General features: G+C 32.8%; 1 protein-coding gene and 1 non-coding gene across 2 annotated transcripts; both read right to left on the bottom strand.

Annotated features, from left to right (window-relative positions):
* Positions 1-1,625: 1,625 nt before the first annotated feature.
* Positions 1,626-17,124, bottom strand: LOC123292128 (elongation of very long chain fatty acids protein 4-like). The gene is made up of 6 exons (XM_044872685.1): positions 17,011-17,124; positions 16,741-16,928; positions 8,753-9,005; positions 4,350-4,477; positions 4,123-4,272; positions 1,626-2,921 (listed from the first exon to the last, which is right to left on the bottom strand). Exons 1-6 carry the CDS (start codon positions 17,087-17,089, stop codon positions 2,769-2,771), a joined length of 951 nt encoding a protein of 316 aa, XP_044728620.1. The 5' UTR covers positions 17,090-17,124; the 3' UTR covers positions 1,626-2,768.
* On the bottom strand, positions 1,917-2,112 carry LOC123294337. The gene has a single exon (XR_006535088.1). It is a non-coding gene; the product is annotated as a U2 spliceosomal RNA (small nuclear RNA).
* Positions 17,125-20,564: the final 3,440 nt, after the last annotated feature.

The raw sequence follows: 20,564 nt of genomic DNA on the forward strand, positions 1-20,564 counted from the left end.
AAATATTTCACAAGTAAATAATGTATAAATCTCTGCGGTCGCTAATGACCTAGACGTTAAAAGCGACCTTAAATAAAATTTAAAAAAAAATTAATTATTTAAAAATACAGGCAAGATTATTACATTAACGTTACAAACATAGAGTGAAAGCGCGAATTAATAATATAATGAAACGGTATAAAAGTGATAAATATTTCCATTACCGGCGTTGAATTTGGATCTACACACAACGAAGCTGTTAGATATTAAACACATATGCTAATTTTATTGGCAGTATACCAGACCTTTTTTATATTTCAGGCCAATTTATTATTATTATTATTTCTTTTACAATAGTAGTAAAGCAGATCTTATCTTTTTATAATATTAACAGGGAAATTTGAGCCTAGCTGAGCTTTTTTTTTTAAATTATATTAAATTGAGCTTTTTTTCAATGAACTTTTTTTGTTTTAGATGTATACCTTTTTTTGTTTTTGATGTATAGATAATATTGTCAATAGTAACTTACATTTAATTTAAAATAATTTTCGATTTTCCGATTAGTTGTCCACTAACTAGCAAATATTATAAATTTTTTTAAAAATATCTATGGAAAGACTTAAATTTATTACTCGGAGGAATATTTTTAACCAAGAATAGGGAGAAAATTTATACATTTTTGGAAAAGTCTTTTAGATAAATGTACTGATTTATATTGGTTAGATGTGGATTAGAGTTTAAATATTTTAGTTATTATCAATTATGATAGTAAAAATATTGCATGTAGTTAAATGGAATTATAACCAGAGAAAAAGAAAAATATTTAATATATATATAACCAAAATTAAAATAAACAGAAATAAAATAAATAAATTTTTAATATATTAATTTAATATATTAAGTATCGTAAAAACAGTTTACTTTGGTCTTTGAGTCCTATTTTGCCCCGTTTGTGAACTATTCATCAAACAAATATTCATTCTACAAACTATATGCAATAGTTCCAAAAATACATCTTTCTATTCTAGTAAGGGGGAAAATTTTCGGACATAAAATGGTTTCAAAGCCAAAGTAACCTGTTTTTATTATATTTTTTAAGCTGGAATTCCAAAACAAAAAAAACGCCATCCCTCTAATTTAACTTTAAACTCATCTATTCTTTATCAAGAAAATTTCTCTTAGGAAAGTCCTACTGAGTGACCTTCAATAATTTGACATACAGGAAACAGGTTTTTTTAAAATAGAAAATTTTTTAAAATAATTATAGAGGCCGTTTTTAGATTACTTTAAGCCAGAACGGCGAATATCAAGAACACGCCATCATATAGCGCCTTTTGTTCTGATGTTTATAATGGTATTGTCCATAATATTTTGGAAAATGCGTTAAGATGTTCTTAGAGCTCCAGCCTATTTTTTTTTAAACATTTGCCTATTTTACCTATTTACTAATTCATAATCTACCTATTGGTTAAGTAATAATTTTTTTTTTAAGACACTCTTTTTATTTTCCTGGCAGTGCAAGAAATTTTTTTGCTTTGTTCACTATTTACATTTTTTTTTTTTTTTTTGGAAGAATTCGTTTTTAAAACTATATAAATAAAAAACACCGCACAAATTTCATAGAAAATTCCCATAGTTCTGACTAAGCTTTTTTTTTGCAAAAAATGCATTGGACCAATCTTATTAATCCAAATCTGAAAAAATACCGTTCTTTAGAAAAATCATTGGAAATGAATAATTTCTTGATTATAATATTTACATCTATGAAAGTCATCATTCATGAAATCTCGTGGTCTCACATATGGTGGCAGTGATTGGGACTCACTTTTATTGTATTCTTTCTGGAAGGGGGATGACTGAATTCGCATAAACAATCATTATGTATAGTATTTACAGATTACACTAGAAAATTTGAAAACATGATACTTATTGATTACTTTAAAAGAGCCGCTCCCACTAAATACTGCAATATTGAGGCGACTCGTGGCAGAAGAGAAACAAGCTCCGAACATTCCACCATGTTCCAACAAACAGTTTAATAATCGGATCTCGCTATGCGAGATGTACCAGGTATTAAGATGATAAGATTTGACACTACTTTTTGATCTCAGCACTTCGGTGCCGAGAAGCGATACCAAAGGTTATATACACTAAACTTCAACATCTTATTTGCGAAAGTTTAAAATAATGCGATTAATTTGAAAAAGAACAGAGACTGTTAGAATGAGAGACGTGTAAAAGGTTGATAACGATATATGCGTGTATGTTCTACAGCAGTATAGACAAAGACATCCTTCTTTCTCACATACATATAATATATATTTTAGTCATATATCATAAGACATTTTCTAAGTATAATATCCTACATAACAGACAAAGATACATATATAAGCTTAAGTAAGAGAGAAAGAAAAAATAGATTGAACTTTGTCTGGTATACGATAACGTACCTACGTAACTAGTGATGTGCTGTATATCCGTATCAAAGATCTATTCTAGACAAAATGGTTATTTTTTCCAACACCTTCTGAGTATGAAGCAAGAGAATAGGGCACTCTGAACTGTAAACATTTAACGGTCTATTTTACTTATGTAAACATTTGCCATCATATCTAAATATTTTAGGCAACTTCAATAAAATTAGATTTGTGCGGAGTTCTTTGACGTAATTGGCTTTTTTCTTTTTTTTTTCTCTTTAAAGAGAAGGTATAAACGATAATTTAATATTGTCACAACCATTGTAATTAGAATATTATTAATTGTTTAAAATGTTCTTTTTTTTTTAGGTTTTAATTAATTTTTTTAACATGTCCATTTTCTTGGTTTGCATGGCCATTTTCTTGACTCGTGGCATGACCATTTGCTGTTGTTGAAACCTCATCGTAATCGGTGTTGATTGGTTGACCGCAAAAGTTTTGCATGCTGTACATTGATTGTTTTCCCTAGAAACAACAAAGATTTTCATATTTAATATGATCATTATCTAACTGCAAGGGCCCAAGAAAGAAATAAACACACCACTTTAAAAATTACAAAAAATCGAGAATAATTTTCGGTTTCCAATTTCGATAAAATTCAGTATAAATGGTAATTTTAATCCAGAAAGAACAAAAATAGTTCGTTTGACGTTTGCAGTAGTAGTTTCCTAGATATCACCTAAATCGTACCCGAGATTGAAAATTATGGAACGACTTTAGCATTATCCCGAAAATTATTTAACCAATCGTTTAATGAACCAAATTTTCCGGTCAGATTGATGTAAAAACCCGAATTTTACTAGATTCCGTACAAAAGATTTTATATGTTTTTTTGTTCAAAGTTTTACTGCTCCCACCGTGAAAAGAATCCGATTTTTATGTTTTTGGGTCAAAATGAGCTTATATACAGAGTTTTATCGAAATTAGAAACACAAATACACACAAACGAATCCGATTTTTGTTTTATGGGACAAAATGATCTGATATAGAAAGTTTTACCAAAATCGAAGCACAAGTTTCGATAACACTATATAAGATAATAAGAGCCTACATGGCCGAGCGGTCTAAGGTGCCAGTCATAGAGCGTTGGACTATTTAGACTTAGGTTGCGGGTTCGAATCCAGGCAGCGGCAGTGTGAACAATTTATAATTAATGGGAGTGCAGAATTGATCACATTGTCGTCGCTTGGATAAGAACGAAGTAACCGACTCCACCCACATCAAATATGTAATTTTAAAATATGTTTGTAATTGAATAAATAAAGATTAACAAATAATGATGTGGGTGGCCTCTGTGATAAGGCGTATGTCACAAATTATCCCCATTATTATTATTATATAAGATAATTTTAACACAAAAATGTGATTATTTTGACGGTTGAGGCCTTAATTTCCGAGATATCAGCTAAATCGTACACGATATTCATATCTTGAAACGATTTTATGCAGTATCTTGAAAACAATCAATTCAATTGTGAAATTTCAAGCCGAATTTATAGTATTTTTTGGATAAAATTAACCTTAGAAAATAGAGTTTCATCAAGTACAGGAACAAAATTTGTGTGTGTTTTTTTCGGTTCAATTTTCAATATTTAAGGTAATTTTGACCCAAAATATACAAACATCGATTTTATCAACTTATGAATTAAAAATTTAGAAAACTTACCCTAGCCATGTATGCTTTAACATAAAAGTTTCCGAACAAAACAATAAATGACATCATGTAGAATATTAAAGTGTAATGCATCCATAATGGGAATTCACATCCCGTTCGGATACCATTAATTCCTAATACCAAGGCACAAGTAAATTGAATCTGTAAAACAAAAAACAAAAAACATTCCCAGAATTAGTGCCTGGATTTTTTGGAAGATTTAATTATACTTTACTCACCAATTGTAAAATAGTGATATACTTTTTCCACCATAAATATTTAGCCACATTTGGACCAAGGGCAGATAAACCATAGTATGAGTACATTAAAACATGTATAAATGAATTGACCATAGCTGGCAAAAAGGCTGAAAATAAAAATAACATTTAGTACTTCGTAAAAGTGAGGGTTCAATACTCAGTAATGCTTAGAAACAACAGTTAAGAACAAAAGCCTGGTAGATAACGGTAAAATAATGGCAATTTCTCAATACACTTACATCCGGAAAAGCGTCCTTTTCTAGATACAGATTACGTCCGAGAAATCGGCCAACTGTAAAAGATTTGCGCCACCCTCTTATGATGGGGTATATAAAAGCTCAGGAGAGCCACGGCGAGGTAGGTTTATTCATTTATTGGTTTGTCTTTAATTGTTTTGCTTGTGTCGGTCAGTGGCCCTTTTGTGACGTCGTCTCGTAGTATAAACATTTGTGACTTCCAGTTTTTGCCACACACCTTTTGAATGTCCTCTTTGATGGCTCGAATGGCATCAAAAGAGGTTTGAGCAACACGGTAGCCTGATAGTACACCTAAGTGGTGGTAGTCTTTTCCTGTTTTAGGACAGTCCTTCTCCTTGGAAGATAGACTCTATGGGAAAGACTTCCCGTCGTAGTCTACAGTGAGGCACATTTCGGTGGTAAGTACTTTATCTATCCTAATCTATCCATTCATAGATTGACACTGCTGCATCCCAGAGAAATCAAAAGCTGCAGCATATTTATCCAGCAGAACTATGTCATCAGTGTACGCAAGTATTGAAATATAGTGATCGTGCAAATCAGTCATAGTGATTTTTAACCATCAGTATAGTGATTTGTAACCATGCTGAGTCGCCAATCCAGAGACCACCCTTACGAGTGGCTTTACGGCCACACGAATAGAAATAGGGCGGATTTTCCTGTATTTAGTACGGATTGTAGTTGTTCAATTTACGTAAACTCAGCTATTACAATTTTCAACTTGTCGGGAACCACATCTCTTCTAATACCCGCCCAATATGATCGTGAACAACTGAACCGAAAGTTCTGGCCAGGTCAAGCCACGAAGAAGTCAGTTGTCATGGCCTTTCGGACACATGGCTTGGACTGCCACTCGCAAAGTCTGCGGTAATTACAGCCTCCTCAAACTCTTCTCAGCTCCCGGATTATTAGTGCTAGGCACCCAACTTATCGTTAGTAATAATATCCGTTCGATTTTGAGTAGCCACAGCTACTGGTGGTTTCGCGTCTCACTGATCGCCATCGTTGAGCTCAGTGGATTGGCTGATTGGTTGGGGAAGTGATCCGGTTGGACTAGAGTGCATGCAAGCTAATCTATCGGATGACGTTGGGTCGTAATCGGAACAGCCTACGTGCCGTTATCGATTTTTGGAAACTGGAGTTGTGTCATGAAAAAGTAAGTTGCAGCGTATGTTAGCGTCATAGTCGGAATTGTTGGGTTGTACTGTTGACGATGATGGTCTTGGAGCTGATATATGATGTATTGCAGCGACTCCTGATTATGATACCGGGTGTTATGCGTCTTGGTGTCGATTGTTGCTTGCTTCTTGGGTATCGGTGAGGCCTCATTACTACTGGCAATCAGCCCAGATGGTAGAGGTTAGTTGCTGGCCGGCTGAGATCTAGATGTTATTCTTTATATTTTTAGGTATACCTGGAGCCGTACGCATTTGGTGACTAAGGTAATGTTTCTTGAGTATTTTGACTCATGTCGGTGTCTGTAATCGTCTCATTCGAATGTGAAGAGCGGTATTTCGTGGTGAAATTTGATATGCTTTTTGTAGTCGGCATAGGTCTTAAAGGTATGACCACCCCGACGACCTAGACCGTTCAGGTAGACCCAACATGATGTTTGTCGAGAACATGATGTTCAATGAGCACTGCCCTGACTCGTAAACTTGTTACGTAGTCGATATTATTTTTGATTACTTTGAAGGTCAGGAGACAATACTAGTAACTTTACCCTACTCTTCTGCGATGGCTTTCAACATTAGTGAAGAGAATGCGTATACCCTCACAGGGAGAGTGTACAGCCAAGAAGTGGCGGCCTTTTTCCACCAGTTAATTTGTTCGAAGTTTTCTCCTCCTTGTTACCCCGGCTAGAAATGGCACATTTTTCCCGTTGCTTTAATCCATATAACGAAACACTTTCTATTTAATTGACATTAAGCTGCCAATAATAGTTATTACACTTTGAAGAATAGATACTACACTTTGAAGAATAGCGACTACACTTTGAAGAACAGGTAATACACTTTGAGACACCATGTTCCAAAAAACAGTTTAATAATCGGATCTCAATGCGACACGTACCAGATAGTGCTGTCACATACCGTATGTATTCGTTACCGAGTAACGGGTACATCGCCGGATTCGAAGTACCGAAACACTCATTAATTCATTTCGTTACTCGTTACTTGTCGTATAGTCGATTTTTTTATTGTTTACTATTTTGGAAATCGTTCTTAATAAGAAATAAAAACATTCATTTTTTAAAATTAATTTATTTTAAACCTAATTCCATTATTAAATAGGTATTCTTAATTAAATTCAGTCGGTCACTTTAAAGAATCATTTTGAATTTATCTAACAGCAGTCAATGTACTATTTATGAAATAGTAAGTATTTTATATCAATGAAATTATATTATACCATTCGCGTTGTGACTTGATGCGATATTTTATGCTATAGTCTAAGATCCCAATTAGGATCGACCTTCACTCATCTGTTTACCGAATGAAAGTTATTTTTTATGAAATATAAAATGTTAACAAATATCCCTGCAATGGGTTGCCTAAAAAATGTGGTCAAGACTACTTTTAGTGAAAATATCAAGAGTAAAATTTTTTGAAATTTTTCACTGACTTACATATCTAACGAATATTGATCTACTCGAAAGTAAAAGCCATAAAGAATATGCAGCAGCTATGCTGTCTGCCTCTTTTCGTTCACTATTTTCGCATATATACAAGTTGTGAATAGTAATTACGTTCATCTGTTAATTCATTGCCTCGCATATATAAATAAAGATAATTTTATTGCAAATACGGTGCTATATGATTGTCCACAAAATAACAGTCAAAAAATAAAGTTTACAAGCTTTCCAAGTTTTGATATTTTTATTAAAAGTTGTCTGGACCATATTTTTTAGGGCAACCCACAACAGGGATATTTGTAAATATTTTACATTTCATAAAAAATAACTTTCATTCGGTAAACAGATGGGTGAAGGTCGACCTTAACTCGGATCTTGTACTAGTTAACAAGCACTGACACTGATTATTTTAGTAACGAATACATACGGATAGGTACACAATTTCTCATTACTTTTACAGCACTAGTAAGCTGATAAGAACACTTTGATCCTAACACAATGGTGTCGAGTTTACTTAAAAATAACTACATACAACGATTGGGTTATATACACTAAATTTCAACATCTTACTTTTTTTAATAAGTAAGGGAGTTTAAAATAATAACGAATAATTTGAAAAAGAATAGCAACACTGTTAGAAAGAGAGACAGAGATGTATATATTTAAGTTTTAGTATACGGATGGACATAGCAAGTTAATCCAATCCAATCAAAACAATTAATAAGCATACTTCCTTTAGAAAAATTTTTGGAAAGATTATTTTGTCGTTTAACGTTATAAATATTTTCCAATATCAATGAATTTTCGTGGTTTAGAAGAAAACATGGAGGAATATTTGGAACGCTTTTTGTCATTGTTTTCTGGAATGATGACAGATAAATATTCGATAATTTATTGTGAAAATATCTTATCTTCTGTGCCTTATGGCTAAGACTAACAATCCTGTTTACTGTTAATTCATTATATAAGTCGTTTTAATATCGTGTTAAGCTATATGGTTAAATCAAGTCTCCGAAATTGTGATACTTTTAGATGATTTTAAAATAGCCGCTCCCAATAGTGCTGCAATATTGGGGCAACTCATGGCAGAAGAAGAGCAAGCTCCTAACATTTCACCATGTTTCAAAAAACAGTTTAATAGGCGGGTCTAAAGGTTATATACACTAAACTTCAACATCTTATTTGCGAAAGTTTAAAATAATCGCGATTAATTCGAAAATTAACAGAGACTATTAGAATGAGAGACGTGTAAAAGGTTGATAACGATATATGCGTGTTTGTTCTACTGCAGTACAGACAAAGACTACTTAATACACCCTTCCTTCTCCATGCTACATTGTGCAGGGAAAAACATTCCTAAGTATGATATCCTACATTGCAGAAACAAAGATTTTACAAAAATATACTTTTTTCTTCAAAATTCCAAATTGTATTGAGAAAGTCTTGTTGTTAAAAACTTGGATAAAAAACTCGTATGATTAAAAACTTACTTGAACCACTTGGAACCCATTTAATTCCAATCCACCATAATGAGAACATTGTTGAATGATGATAAACATGTAAGAATGTTAATTGTTGATGTTTTTTTCGAAGGATGAAGAAGAATGTGTCACAAAATTCAAGTAGTTTTGAAAAATAATACCACCAAACGGCATTCGTTATTTGTAATTCATCAGGATGTTTAATATCACGACATGGTTCACATACGTAACTATACTTTAGTCGTGTTGATGCTGTGAAAAGCTACAAAGTATAAAAAAGCGGAAAAATTAATTTTTATGAATTATTCATTTATTTATAGTATGAGGATTTACAACGTTTTCAAGAGCTTATTTTAAGACGATTGAATTTTGGATATTTATTTCGTTATTGAACTTATTGATTGGTTTGAAGTAGGAAAGGGGAGTCATTCATAAAGTCATAATTAGATATTTGAATTTTTGTACAGGTTTGTAAATGACCAAGGCTGCCCTGTAATTGGAGCAGTCTTGAACACGCCTGGGCTAGTTTTGAATCAGTATTTTTAAATGAACAACAAGTGAAATAGACAATTGACTGAGTTAATTGTTTAAATATCCTGCATGAAAATTATTGAATATCAATGCTTGCATTATTTTTTTGTACCTGTAAATTTTCAAATCATTATCTTTTATAGTTTTAGAGAAAATGGACACCAAAGTTTTGACATAATTTGCGCCCTCATGGATAAACTGTGACAAATTTTTCAAATAAAAGTTTATTTTTTTACAAGAAACATTTTTTATAGTTTTGTTAACTTTTGTTCAATTTTTACACCTAGAGCACGCTATAAAAATTTCAGGTTAACATCTCTTTTCGTTTTTAAGTTATCGTGTTCACAGACGGGCAGTCAGACAGGCGGACAACCGGAAATTCCTTAATTTATTTTATATACCTATATCAAATTTTTTTCGTAGCATCAATATTTTTAAGCGTTATAAACTTGGGACAAAACTTGGTATACCTTGATATATATTGCATTTATACAGGGTATAAAAACTGAATAATTTTTAAATGAATTAATTTTATGTAAGTATAAGTTAAATAATGAATAGACAAACATTTCAAATGAAAGCTATCAAAATTGAGATTTAATTAACAAAAACCAGCATATTAAAAAAAATATTAAGTCACTTGGAACAATATCATTATTTAATAATTTCACTTTAAAAAAGGAGGTCTGAAATTACTGGCTAATATAGGAATTTCGTAAAAAGTTTCATAGCACCACTGACCAAGAAAACGAAAATTAACATCCAAAACTCATAAAGAAATTACCTACTAATACTACATATTAGCCTAAATTATACGCAATCGGAGCTACCCAGCGAATGACCTGGCTATTGTTACAGCTAGAGAGATAGGTGCCGGAATAGTTGTTCTCAGTGAGCCAAATAAAAGAGCTATTGCAAATAAGAATGACTGGATATACGATGCTGATTTGGACACAGCAATAAAAATATTGGACCGAAATATTGCTGTTAAGAATCAAGGAAGTGGTAAAAATTTCTGCTATGTTACTACGCCCTCATTTACAATTTATGGATGCTACGCGTCTCCAAACAAGAAAATAGAGGAACTATCGGATATACTAGAGCAGATAGGAAACTGCATAAGAACAAGAGGCGTTGAGGCAATAGTTGTTGGAGATTTTAATGCAAAATCCCCACAATGGGGAATGATGGCGAACGATGCAAGAGGACAACTGGTTTCAGAATGGATAGCTGAACACGACCTAATCGTCAAAAATGTAGGGAAAAAACCGACTTTCCAAAGAAATGGCTACGGCTCGATACTTGATTTGACTCTAGCAACGACAGGAATTGGAAGAAAAATCACTCACTGGGAAGTAAGTGACATTGAATCTCTGAGTGACCATAATTATATCATTTTTGAAGTGAGGGAAGACATAAAGAACCATCATGTGAAAAAAATAGTAAGAGGTTGGAATACCAAGAAAATGGACGAGGACAAAAAATCCCAAGCCATTCAAGATTTTGTAAAATATTCCACAATCACACAACCGGCTAAAGAACTATCGGGCACGTTATCCAAAATATGCGATGCATGCATGCCAAAGAAAGGACTGACAAAGACGCGACAGCCCATGTATTGGTGGAACAACGAAATTGCAGAACTCCGCAAGAAATGCATCCGGAAACGAAGACAGCTTACGAGGGTTGCTAAAAAACACGATACTGCACTTAAAACAGTCCTGCAGGAAGAGTACGCCCTTTACAAAAAACGACTACGCAACTGCATCAAAACATCGAAAAAGAAAATCTGGGAAAGTGTACTTGACGACATTAATAGGGACGTCTGGGGTAAGGGATACGTCATTGTGAAGAAAAGACTCGTTGGGAACCCACCTAAATCCCAACTGACTATGAAAGCCACGGAGAATGTTGTACGATATCTTTTTCCGATACATGAACCCGTAAACTTTACTACCATTAAAGGATCCGATTTCAGAAACTTCACGGAAGAAGAACTAGAAGTGGCAGCAAGTAAGATCAAAAAAAACAAAGCTCCTGGTCCAGGTAACATACCACCTGAAATAATAAAAGAAGTAGCGCAAACTAAGCCGAAATATATTCTTGAAATATACAACGCGTTGGCAAAAAGATCAGAGTTTCCAAAGGAATGGAAAAGTGCCAAGCTTGTTTTATTGAAAAAGGGGGATAAGCCAGTTGAAAACCCTAGTTCATATAGACCTATATGCCTCCTCGATGTCGAAGGTAAACTGTACGAACACTTAATTCTCATAAGGCTCAAAAGGGAATTGGACCGTACCGGAAGCCTAGCAGACAACCAGTTCGGCTTCAGAGAGGGTAGACAGACAGTTGATGCTATTCGAAAAGTTATAGAAACAGCACAAAAAGCAGCTGCCTTCTCCAAGACATTTCGGCGCCTCTGTGCGGTTATCTCACTCGATGTTAAAAATGCCTTTAACAGTGCTTCGTGGCAGATCATTCTTAATGAGCTAAGGGTGAGGAAAATTGATGAAAGCCTTATCAGTTTAATAGCGTCGTATCTGTCGGAACGGGAAATAATACTAGAAGCAGAAGGAAAGGTCACAAAGAAGGAAGTCAGTAGTGGTGTACCACAAGGGTCTATACTAGGCCCAACCTTGTGGAATATCCAATACGACAGCCTACTGAAAATGAAACTTCCTATAGGAGTGGAGCTAGTGGGTTTCGCTGACGATATAGCTATGACTGTGGTAGCAACCAACGAGGAAACTCTAATGAATCACGGAAATACTGCCGTTCAAAGAGTGGTCCAATGGATGGAGAAGAGGAAACTGACAATAGCACCAGAGAAAACCGAAGCAGTTCTCTTAACAACTAAAAGAAACGTTGGTCCCATTGAGTTTGAGGTTCAAGGGGTCTCAATCCGTCCAGGCAAGGTTTTAAAGCAGTTAGGTGTTTGGTTGGACACCAAACTTAATTTTGGAGTGCACCTAGACAAGACTATACAGAAAGCCGAGAGAACCATGTCAGCATTATCGAGCCTCATGCCCAATTTGGGAGGACCCAGAGCCTCCAAAAGACGAATATTGTCCAGCGTAATTCATTCTCAATTACTTTACGCAGCTCCTGCCTGGCAACAAGCGATGAAGAAACAACACCTGCTGAGAAAGATGGTGAGACTGCAAAAAATCATTTGCATCAGAGTGTGCAGCGGATACCGGACAATTTCAGCTGAAGGTGCTGGTGTTATATCAGGCATACCCCCGATAGACCTATTAGTGGATGAAAGACTTCAACTCTATGAAGGTCGGCCTACTGAAGAAGTCAAAGTTAGCACAATGGAAAAATGGCAGAAAAGGTGGGAATCTGGGATCCATGGTCGCTGGACATGGAATTTAATTCCAAATATCAAAAACTGGATCGAAAGACCACACGGAGAGGTGGACTACTTTTTGACTCAAGCCCTGTCCGGTCATGGTTGCTTCAAAAAGTTTCTGTTTGACCGAAAAAGATCCGAAACCGATAAATGCCCTTACTGCAATCAGATAGATGACGCGGAACATACACTCTTTTTCTGCCCTAGATGGGAAGCAGCCAGAGAAATATTCCAGAGGAAAACAGGGGAGACTTTCACCTCGCAATCCATGATGAAAAGCTTGCTACTGTCACGAGACGAATGGATAAAGGCCTATGAAGTAGTGCGTGTCATTATAGAGACGAAAGAAAAAGAAGGCAGAGAGAAAACCTGATGTAATTTTAAAGACAGTACTCGCATTGAAGTAATGCTAACGCGGTTCCAATGCGAACTACTAGATTGAGGAGGGGTTTTAGTCGGTAGGAATCTCGACACTATCCACGAGGATGTCTTATGCAAGATTTCCCCTCCTCCTTAAAAAAAAAAAAAAAAAAAAAAAAAAAAAAAAAAAAAAAATTATACGTATTGAAAACAATTTCAAATCTACCCCAAAAACTTCGTTCAAATCTGTCCCAAAGAGGTGTTTCCAGGAAAAACATAAATTGAATAGCGGAACACATTTCTATGATGAGATTTCTTACTTAATTTTTATTCAAACTATATACTCTATCAAATTGAGAAAAAAAAAGCACTCACCGTTTTATTAAATTACGTCTAGGAATATCATAGAAGTAAAATAAAAAATGTAGGTACACATTAAACATCGTTTTTTCCCCAAATATTAGCATTTTTTAAAGTCGATTCTATTAAATAAATGATTACCCGATTTTACCCGCCAATTACTTGTGTTCAATTACTTGCTCGATTACCCGTTTGATGACAAATTACCCAAAAAATGGGTAATTACCCGGACATTGGCAACACTGGTACACAAATGATTGGTGAAAACAAACTATCGCTTTTACCGGTTATTCAACTATGAAATATTATAATGGACAAGTGACAGCTATTCGCATCAGCGTTGTCATTGTAAATCACGTCTCTGATCACGACCAACTAGTGATTTGTAAATTCATTTGTTCTAAGCTGCCCCTCTACCCTAGTTATTGCATCCAAGTTCTAACACTAATTGCGTGCTAGTAAAGCGACGGAATTTTTTTGCCAGCCAAATTAAAATTATATTCTTTAATTATAAAACTAAATCATATTAATATTACAACCACACTAAAATAATTTCTAAATGTTTTTATACCATGTATATGAAATATATCAAGGTATACTAAGTTTAGTCCCAAGTTTGTGACGCTTAAAAATATTAATGCTAACCAAAAAATTTTGGTATAGGTGTTTAAAAAATCACTTAATTAGTCCATTTCGGTTGTCTGTCTGTCTGTCGTCTGTCCGTCTGTCATCACGATTACTCAAAAACGAAAAGGGATATCAATCTGAAATTTTTATAGCGTGGTGAGGACGTAAAAAGTGGGGTCGAGTTCGTAAATGAGCAACATAGGTCAATTGGGTCTTGTAAACCGTTAAAGATAGAAAAAAGTTTAAATGTAAAAAATGTTCCTTATAAAAAAATAACCACTTTTACACTTAGAATGTTTTAAAACGAGCATTTTTTTTGACATAGAGATATGTATGTGTTATGTGACACAGTAACCAAGACTGTCTATTTATGGTATTTCAACAATAAACTCAGTCAATTGTTTGTTTTCACTTGTTTTTTTTTTTTTTTTTTATATCTTCAATTGTGTTTACCTACATTGTTGTAACTTTTCATTCATAAAAGGGTACGCTTTCATTCATATAAAAAAACAAATATCCAATATACAGCCATCTAGAACTCAACTATTTAGTAACTTTGGTGTAGCTCTGTGAGTGAAATTTATTTAATGGCTACTTATCATTGACAAGGTATTAGTTTTCAAAACATCGTACTAAATATCCACCTGAAGTCCTGAAATAGCTTCAAATTATAGTATATGTTTCAAATTGTCAGTAGACAAATTATTTTAAGTATTTATAATCATCTTCAAGCGATATTTTGAAGTTTTTGTAATCATTATAATTGCAAATATCCAGGCGATATTAATTCCAGATATCCAGAAAATAATTCCCTCAACAGTGAACGGGATATACAGAATGGACCATTTTCATCTATTATGGCAAATACCTAACTCGTTTTGTAGTTTAAATTAAAATAACTTAAACAAAAGTTGCAAAGTTTAATGGGGGACGTCACGATGTGGGACCTCAGAGTTTGGTGGGGGGCATCATAATAGCCAATTTAGTTTCTAAATGGTAAGAGAGAAATTAACACTCTAAATTAGAAAGTTGATTCTTCTAAAACTTTTTATTTAAAACGTTTTTTCGAAAATCGTTAGCTTTCGAAGGAAATACGACCTAAAAAAATATATCATTATTGCATTTAATCGAAAAAAACACGTTAACTACAGAAAAGTGCTTTAGCTAAAAGTTGTCAAGGGCAATATAAGACATTCGTCTGTGTCCATGACTTACAATTATCGAAAAACTTGGATACAAATTTTTTTATGGGGATTAAATTTCTAATTTAAAGTGTTATTCTATCTCTTACCATGTAGGATCTAAATTGAACACTAAGGCCACCCAGTGATGGATTTAGGCCTAGGCCCGTGTGGCCCGGGCCTAGGGCGGCAGAATTTGAAGGGCGGCAAAATTTATGAAATGCCAAAATTTTAGAGTCACAAAAAAGTAAAGGCAATCAATTATAAAAATTGGTTCAGAATAGTTTTTATAAAAAATTTTCGATAGAAAATATTATAATCCAATTCATTAATCTACTTCTCAATCTGTGTGGGTAAGATGTTAATTTTTTAATCGATCAATGATATTCTTTATCGAGTAATGTTCTTTACTTTAATAAAACATAAAACAGCTCGACGAGGAAATAGCGTATTGGAAAAAAAATTTATACCGAGTAATTGCAATTATTAAATCATTAGCAATTAGAGGATTGCCATTTCGAGGAAATTCTGAACGAATAGGAGATCCTCATAATGGGAATTTTTTAGGATCATCATTCACGGAATCTTCGAGATGTTTATCCGAATTGGCAAGCATGGGCCAAGATAGACTTAATGCACTTGCATTACTGTCTATTGAAGCCCAACTAGTCCAAGAAATTAATTACGACGACATAATTGACGTTTTTGCACGGACCAAAGCCAGGAAAAAGAAATTTTCCAATTGATTAATATTAAAAGAAATATGAATTATTTATCTGTCTAAAGTTTATATATATATTTATCTGTCTTGTTTATCAGTAATATTTAAAAAATTATATTTCAATAAATTAAGTTACTTTAAAATAAAAAAAAACTGGATCAAAATTAATGAAATTCATTCTATCAAAAAGGGCGGCGCATAGAATGGGGCCTAGGGCGGCAGCAAGCCTAAATCCGTCCCTGAGGCCACCTGGAGAACTAGGTCCAATCTGATGTCAGAACATGATGTCTCCCATTAAACTTTGCAACTACTATCCAAAATAGATTAAAATCCTGTACATTATAATTCCTAGATTTTCCCGGTTAGTCGTCAAACGTTTATATAGGAACTCGATGAAATTCGATATGTCGAATTAAAAAAAGATAAATATGAATAACTAGCTCGACCCGTGGCTACCATGTACCCGTGATTAAAACAGTAAACAGCAAATTTCGTAGAAAAGTAGTGAAAAAAGTCAAAAGTCCTTAAATTAATATTAGGAGAACATGTAAAAAAAAACATGTTTGCCTAATAATGTTTTGAGTATTATTTGCCTCGAGTATTAGGAGAACATCTGTAAAAACTAACATGTTTGCCTAATAATCTTATTATTCAAATTTTTGATATTTTTTAGTTCAAATTATTTGTCTAGCGTGTTTTTTCCTAAATGGTACATTTTTAGATTGTGTGTATATTTTTCGTCAATCCTAGACGTAATAAGCTTTAAAATGAGGGATGAATCATGGAATTTGATAAAGGAATAAGGAAAGGTAAGGGTAGGACAGAAAAAACTTACTTGGGTAATAATAAATAAGATATTTACCTCAACAGCGATATAAGCATTTAATGCAGCCATTGCCAAATTATATGGTATTAAAGCCCATGTTAATTTAAATGCTTTTCGATGTTTCATTACTTTTGGACCAATCCATACTATTATTAAATATAATAAGGTATAAAATAATGTGGGCGTTGGTGAATCTACTAAGGGCCAACCTTTTGTTCGTGAATCTAAAAAATAAATTGATTTAATAGTTTTATTAGCTTAAGTTCAAATATCATAATCGATAAAAACAGAAATGTTTTGGCTTACCTGCTAAAGATAATGTCCATAAGTAATAATCGTAAATATCATGAAATACTGATTGAGTTTTATTCATTAATTCAGCCATATTGAGTAATTTTATCAATTTTGTCTAATCCTAATCTGTAACAAAAAGAAAAATTGGAATTATTAGATAAATAAATAAAGATTTCATAGGAAACAAAAAATATAACAAATTCTATGATCATCAGAAAAGGAATTTCTGATTAATTCCGACTGAAGATCATTTAAAGCTTTACATTGAATAAAAAGTTAAAATATTTTTTATATTCGTTATAATTTAGAGCTTTGAGCAGATTTGCATCATAAAAATGTAGTTTCTGTGAAAATTGAAGAAAAAATTTCTTATCGAACCAAAACTTTCCACAGAAATGCAAGGGTAATCACTCGCATAGATTTTTGAATATTTATTTCATCGTTTTGTTTTTTCTAGCATACTCTAATGTGTTGCCATAGTACACTCATCTTGGGGGGTTAAACCTCTCGGTTTTTGTAAACAAGGTAAACTTCAATGATATAATTTGATACGCACAATCTTCAATCTAGTAAATAAAATTTTACATCTCTATCGCGAAGCAAGTATACAAAAGTTTGATTACAAATTTCCAAACCTATTCCAAACTATCGTATTTTTCATAGAACCCAAGAAAAATGTGTTTAATTAAGACGGTTACCTATTATATAAGAAAGTTTTTAAAAATATTGTCCGATCATCGTTTACAAATAACTTAAAAACGAAAAATCACGAAGAAATGTCCTTATGAATATAATATGGTGGTTCAAAACTTTTAATTTCCTGGCATACAAAATTTACTTTTATTCAAGTGCGCATCAACCCCCAAAAAGGTAATGGCAAATGCGAATCGGAGTATGAACTGTCTCATGATCGATATAGTGCATTATTACAAAGGAGATGTTTACAAAATATATGAGGCCCAGACCAAAATTTTGTACTGTGTATTTGTAAATTAGTAAACCTGTAAAATGTTTGTTCGCTCACAAAAATTACAAAAGTAAAAGTGCGTTTGTTTACACATCACTGTACCACATTTAGACTCTAAACTACTGAACCAATTTTGATGAAATTTTTACAATTTCAAATCAAATTAAACGCCAGTATAACAAACTCAAGCCTTCTTTTTTTTTTCGCGAAAGCGTTGATAATATCATCGATTTTCAAATGTTAAGGAACGCAAACCCAAATAATATTTCCTGTCCCATTGAGGCACGCAACCAAGATTTAATCCCATGAAGTGTAGAAAACGATTTCTCTGCGGTAGCTACGGAGGAGTAATGCTCTTGGTCGCATGCTTCAATTAGATGAGCTAACGACTCTGATATGGCGAAATTACTTTCACATTTTGTTTTCCATTTGGCCAACCAGAGTCGGCATTTATTTACAAATAGTTGATTCACTATCATTAATGAATCGCCGGTACATCTTAATTACTTTTTTCACTGCCTGCATTTTGATATTCAAGTACTTGACACCAACATTTTTGTCACTGATAACGGAATCTAATAAAGGGGTATGTAAATTGATTTCCAAAAGGACTCTTCTACCGATTTAGCTAAGATTTTTTTCGATTTTTGGAATCTACATGTTTTGAAACGAATTTTAAAACAAAAAAAATGTTCCCCCAAAAATTATCAGATGGGGGTTTATCCTAGATGTCAGATACAGGAAACGAACGCTCGAAACTTGCAAATTACAAAGCGAACGCGTTAACCACTGTGCTGCAGAGTACTTGTTTATTGGATTCAATATAATTAACTAAGCATAGTCAACATCAAGAAAAATTCACAAACAAATTTCACTTGAAACTCAAAAACTAAAACTTTATATTTGCACTTTTCAATATTTCCTACAAATATATCACGACACTGTTCTTAAAAAATTATATTATCAAATTTTTAACAAAAATTTTACATAAAAACCATTAATTTTGATTCAATAACTGGCTATAAACACGTCTATACTACTCTGTACGTGTGTAAATTTATATATTTATTTTTCATGATTTTTTATTGTTTGTAAATCCTCAGGTTTGCTACTTTAAGGGAATGAAAAACAAAGATGATGAAGTACACAATTTATATTGAGCCAATTTAATTTTTTCCCATCCACGCAATATATGTAATGTTTTTGAATCCGCATTACATGCTAATGTTCCGGATTAAAAGGCCTATATTTAACATGCAAATTACATGAATTTATGACAATAAAAATAATAAAAGTCGATATAATAATATTTATTGATATCAATTCTATTATAAATAAAATAATATAAATTGAATTCATTGAAATCAATTACATACATATTTATTTATTAATAAAATAGATTATAATCAATACAAATTTATTGATTGTAAATAATTCATTTACAAAATAATATTATGTTAATAAATATTCTTGATATGATAGATCGCTAACAAGAGATAGAATGGTAGATTGTGGATTCGCTTCATTGACTTTATAAAGTCTAATATACTTAACTTACTTACATTAGTCAATTAATTGATTGTTCATGGGAAGAAAGCTAATAAGGTAGTTCACTCTAGAAATGAATATTTTTAGGCATTTAATAAAATTAAAATATAAGATTAATAAATTTTGTATTTAAGAAAAACAAATTTTGCACCGTCTGTGGAATGAAATATTAACAATCATAAAAAACTATTAACAAAAGAAAACCGAATTCAAAAAAAAAAAAAAATGCACTAAAAAGTAAAAAAAATAACGATAATATAATGTAGTTATTGTTATAATTATTGTTATTTTTATAGTCGGTGTCAGCCAAGTTAATGCAGCAAATTATTCTGTCACAGTTGTTTCCTTGGCTGACACCGACTCCAAAAATAACAATAATTATAACAATATTATATTATCGTTATTTTTTTAATTTTTGGTGCTTTTTTATTTTTGAAGTCGGTTTTCGTTTGTTAAAAGTTTTATTATTTTTTATTTTTGTGAATCTGAAGTACATTAACTTGTCACTAAAAAAAGAATGATCGAAATTGGTTGGCGTGATATTGAGTTATTCGTCCATTTGTCGCCCACATACTTAATGCAAATTTAAGATTTATATGGTTTTCTCAAAGATGCCATTGTCAAAACTGAACCAAATTGAAACGGATCCACACGGGAGGTACCAGCTTTCTAATAGAAAAAGAATCATCAAAATCGGTTCACCTAGACAAAAGTTTTGAGGTAACAAACATAAAAAAACAGTCAAATTGAAAACCTCCTCCTTATTTGTTTGAAGTCGGTTAAAAATTATGCAAGAGGTATACTTGTGTAGGCGTTGAGTGGGTTTCGTATGCATTTACATCTCCCACCGAAAAAGGAGTGTATTTCGCTCAGAGTGCCGGAAAATTTGTTATAAACATATTGTTTATACGACCATAGCTCTCAAACTATTGAAAATTTTACGAAATAATTCCATACCATTTTAGTTTACATGAAAAAACAAGGATGTCTTTTTTTATTCGTCTTGATACGACCAATAAAACCGGAGATATGATTCAAATTGTACACAAAC

This window comes from Chrysoperla carnea, chromosome 2, assembly GCF_905475395.1.
Source record: "Chrysoperla carnea chromosome 2, inChrCarn1.1, whole genome shotgun sequence".
In the NCBI taxonomy this organism is placed as follows: domain Eukaryota; kingdom Metazoa; phylum Arthropoda; class Insecta; order Neuroptera; family Chrysopidae; genus Chrysoperla; species Chrysoperla carnea.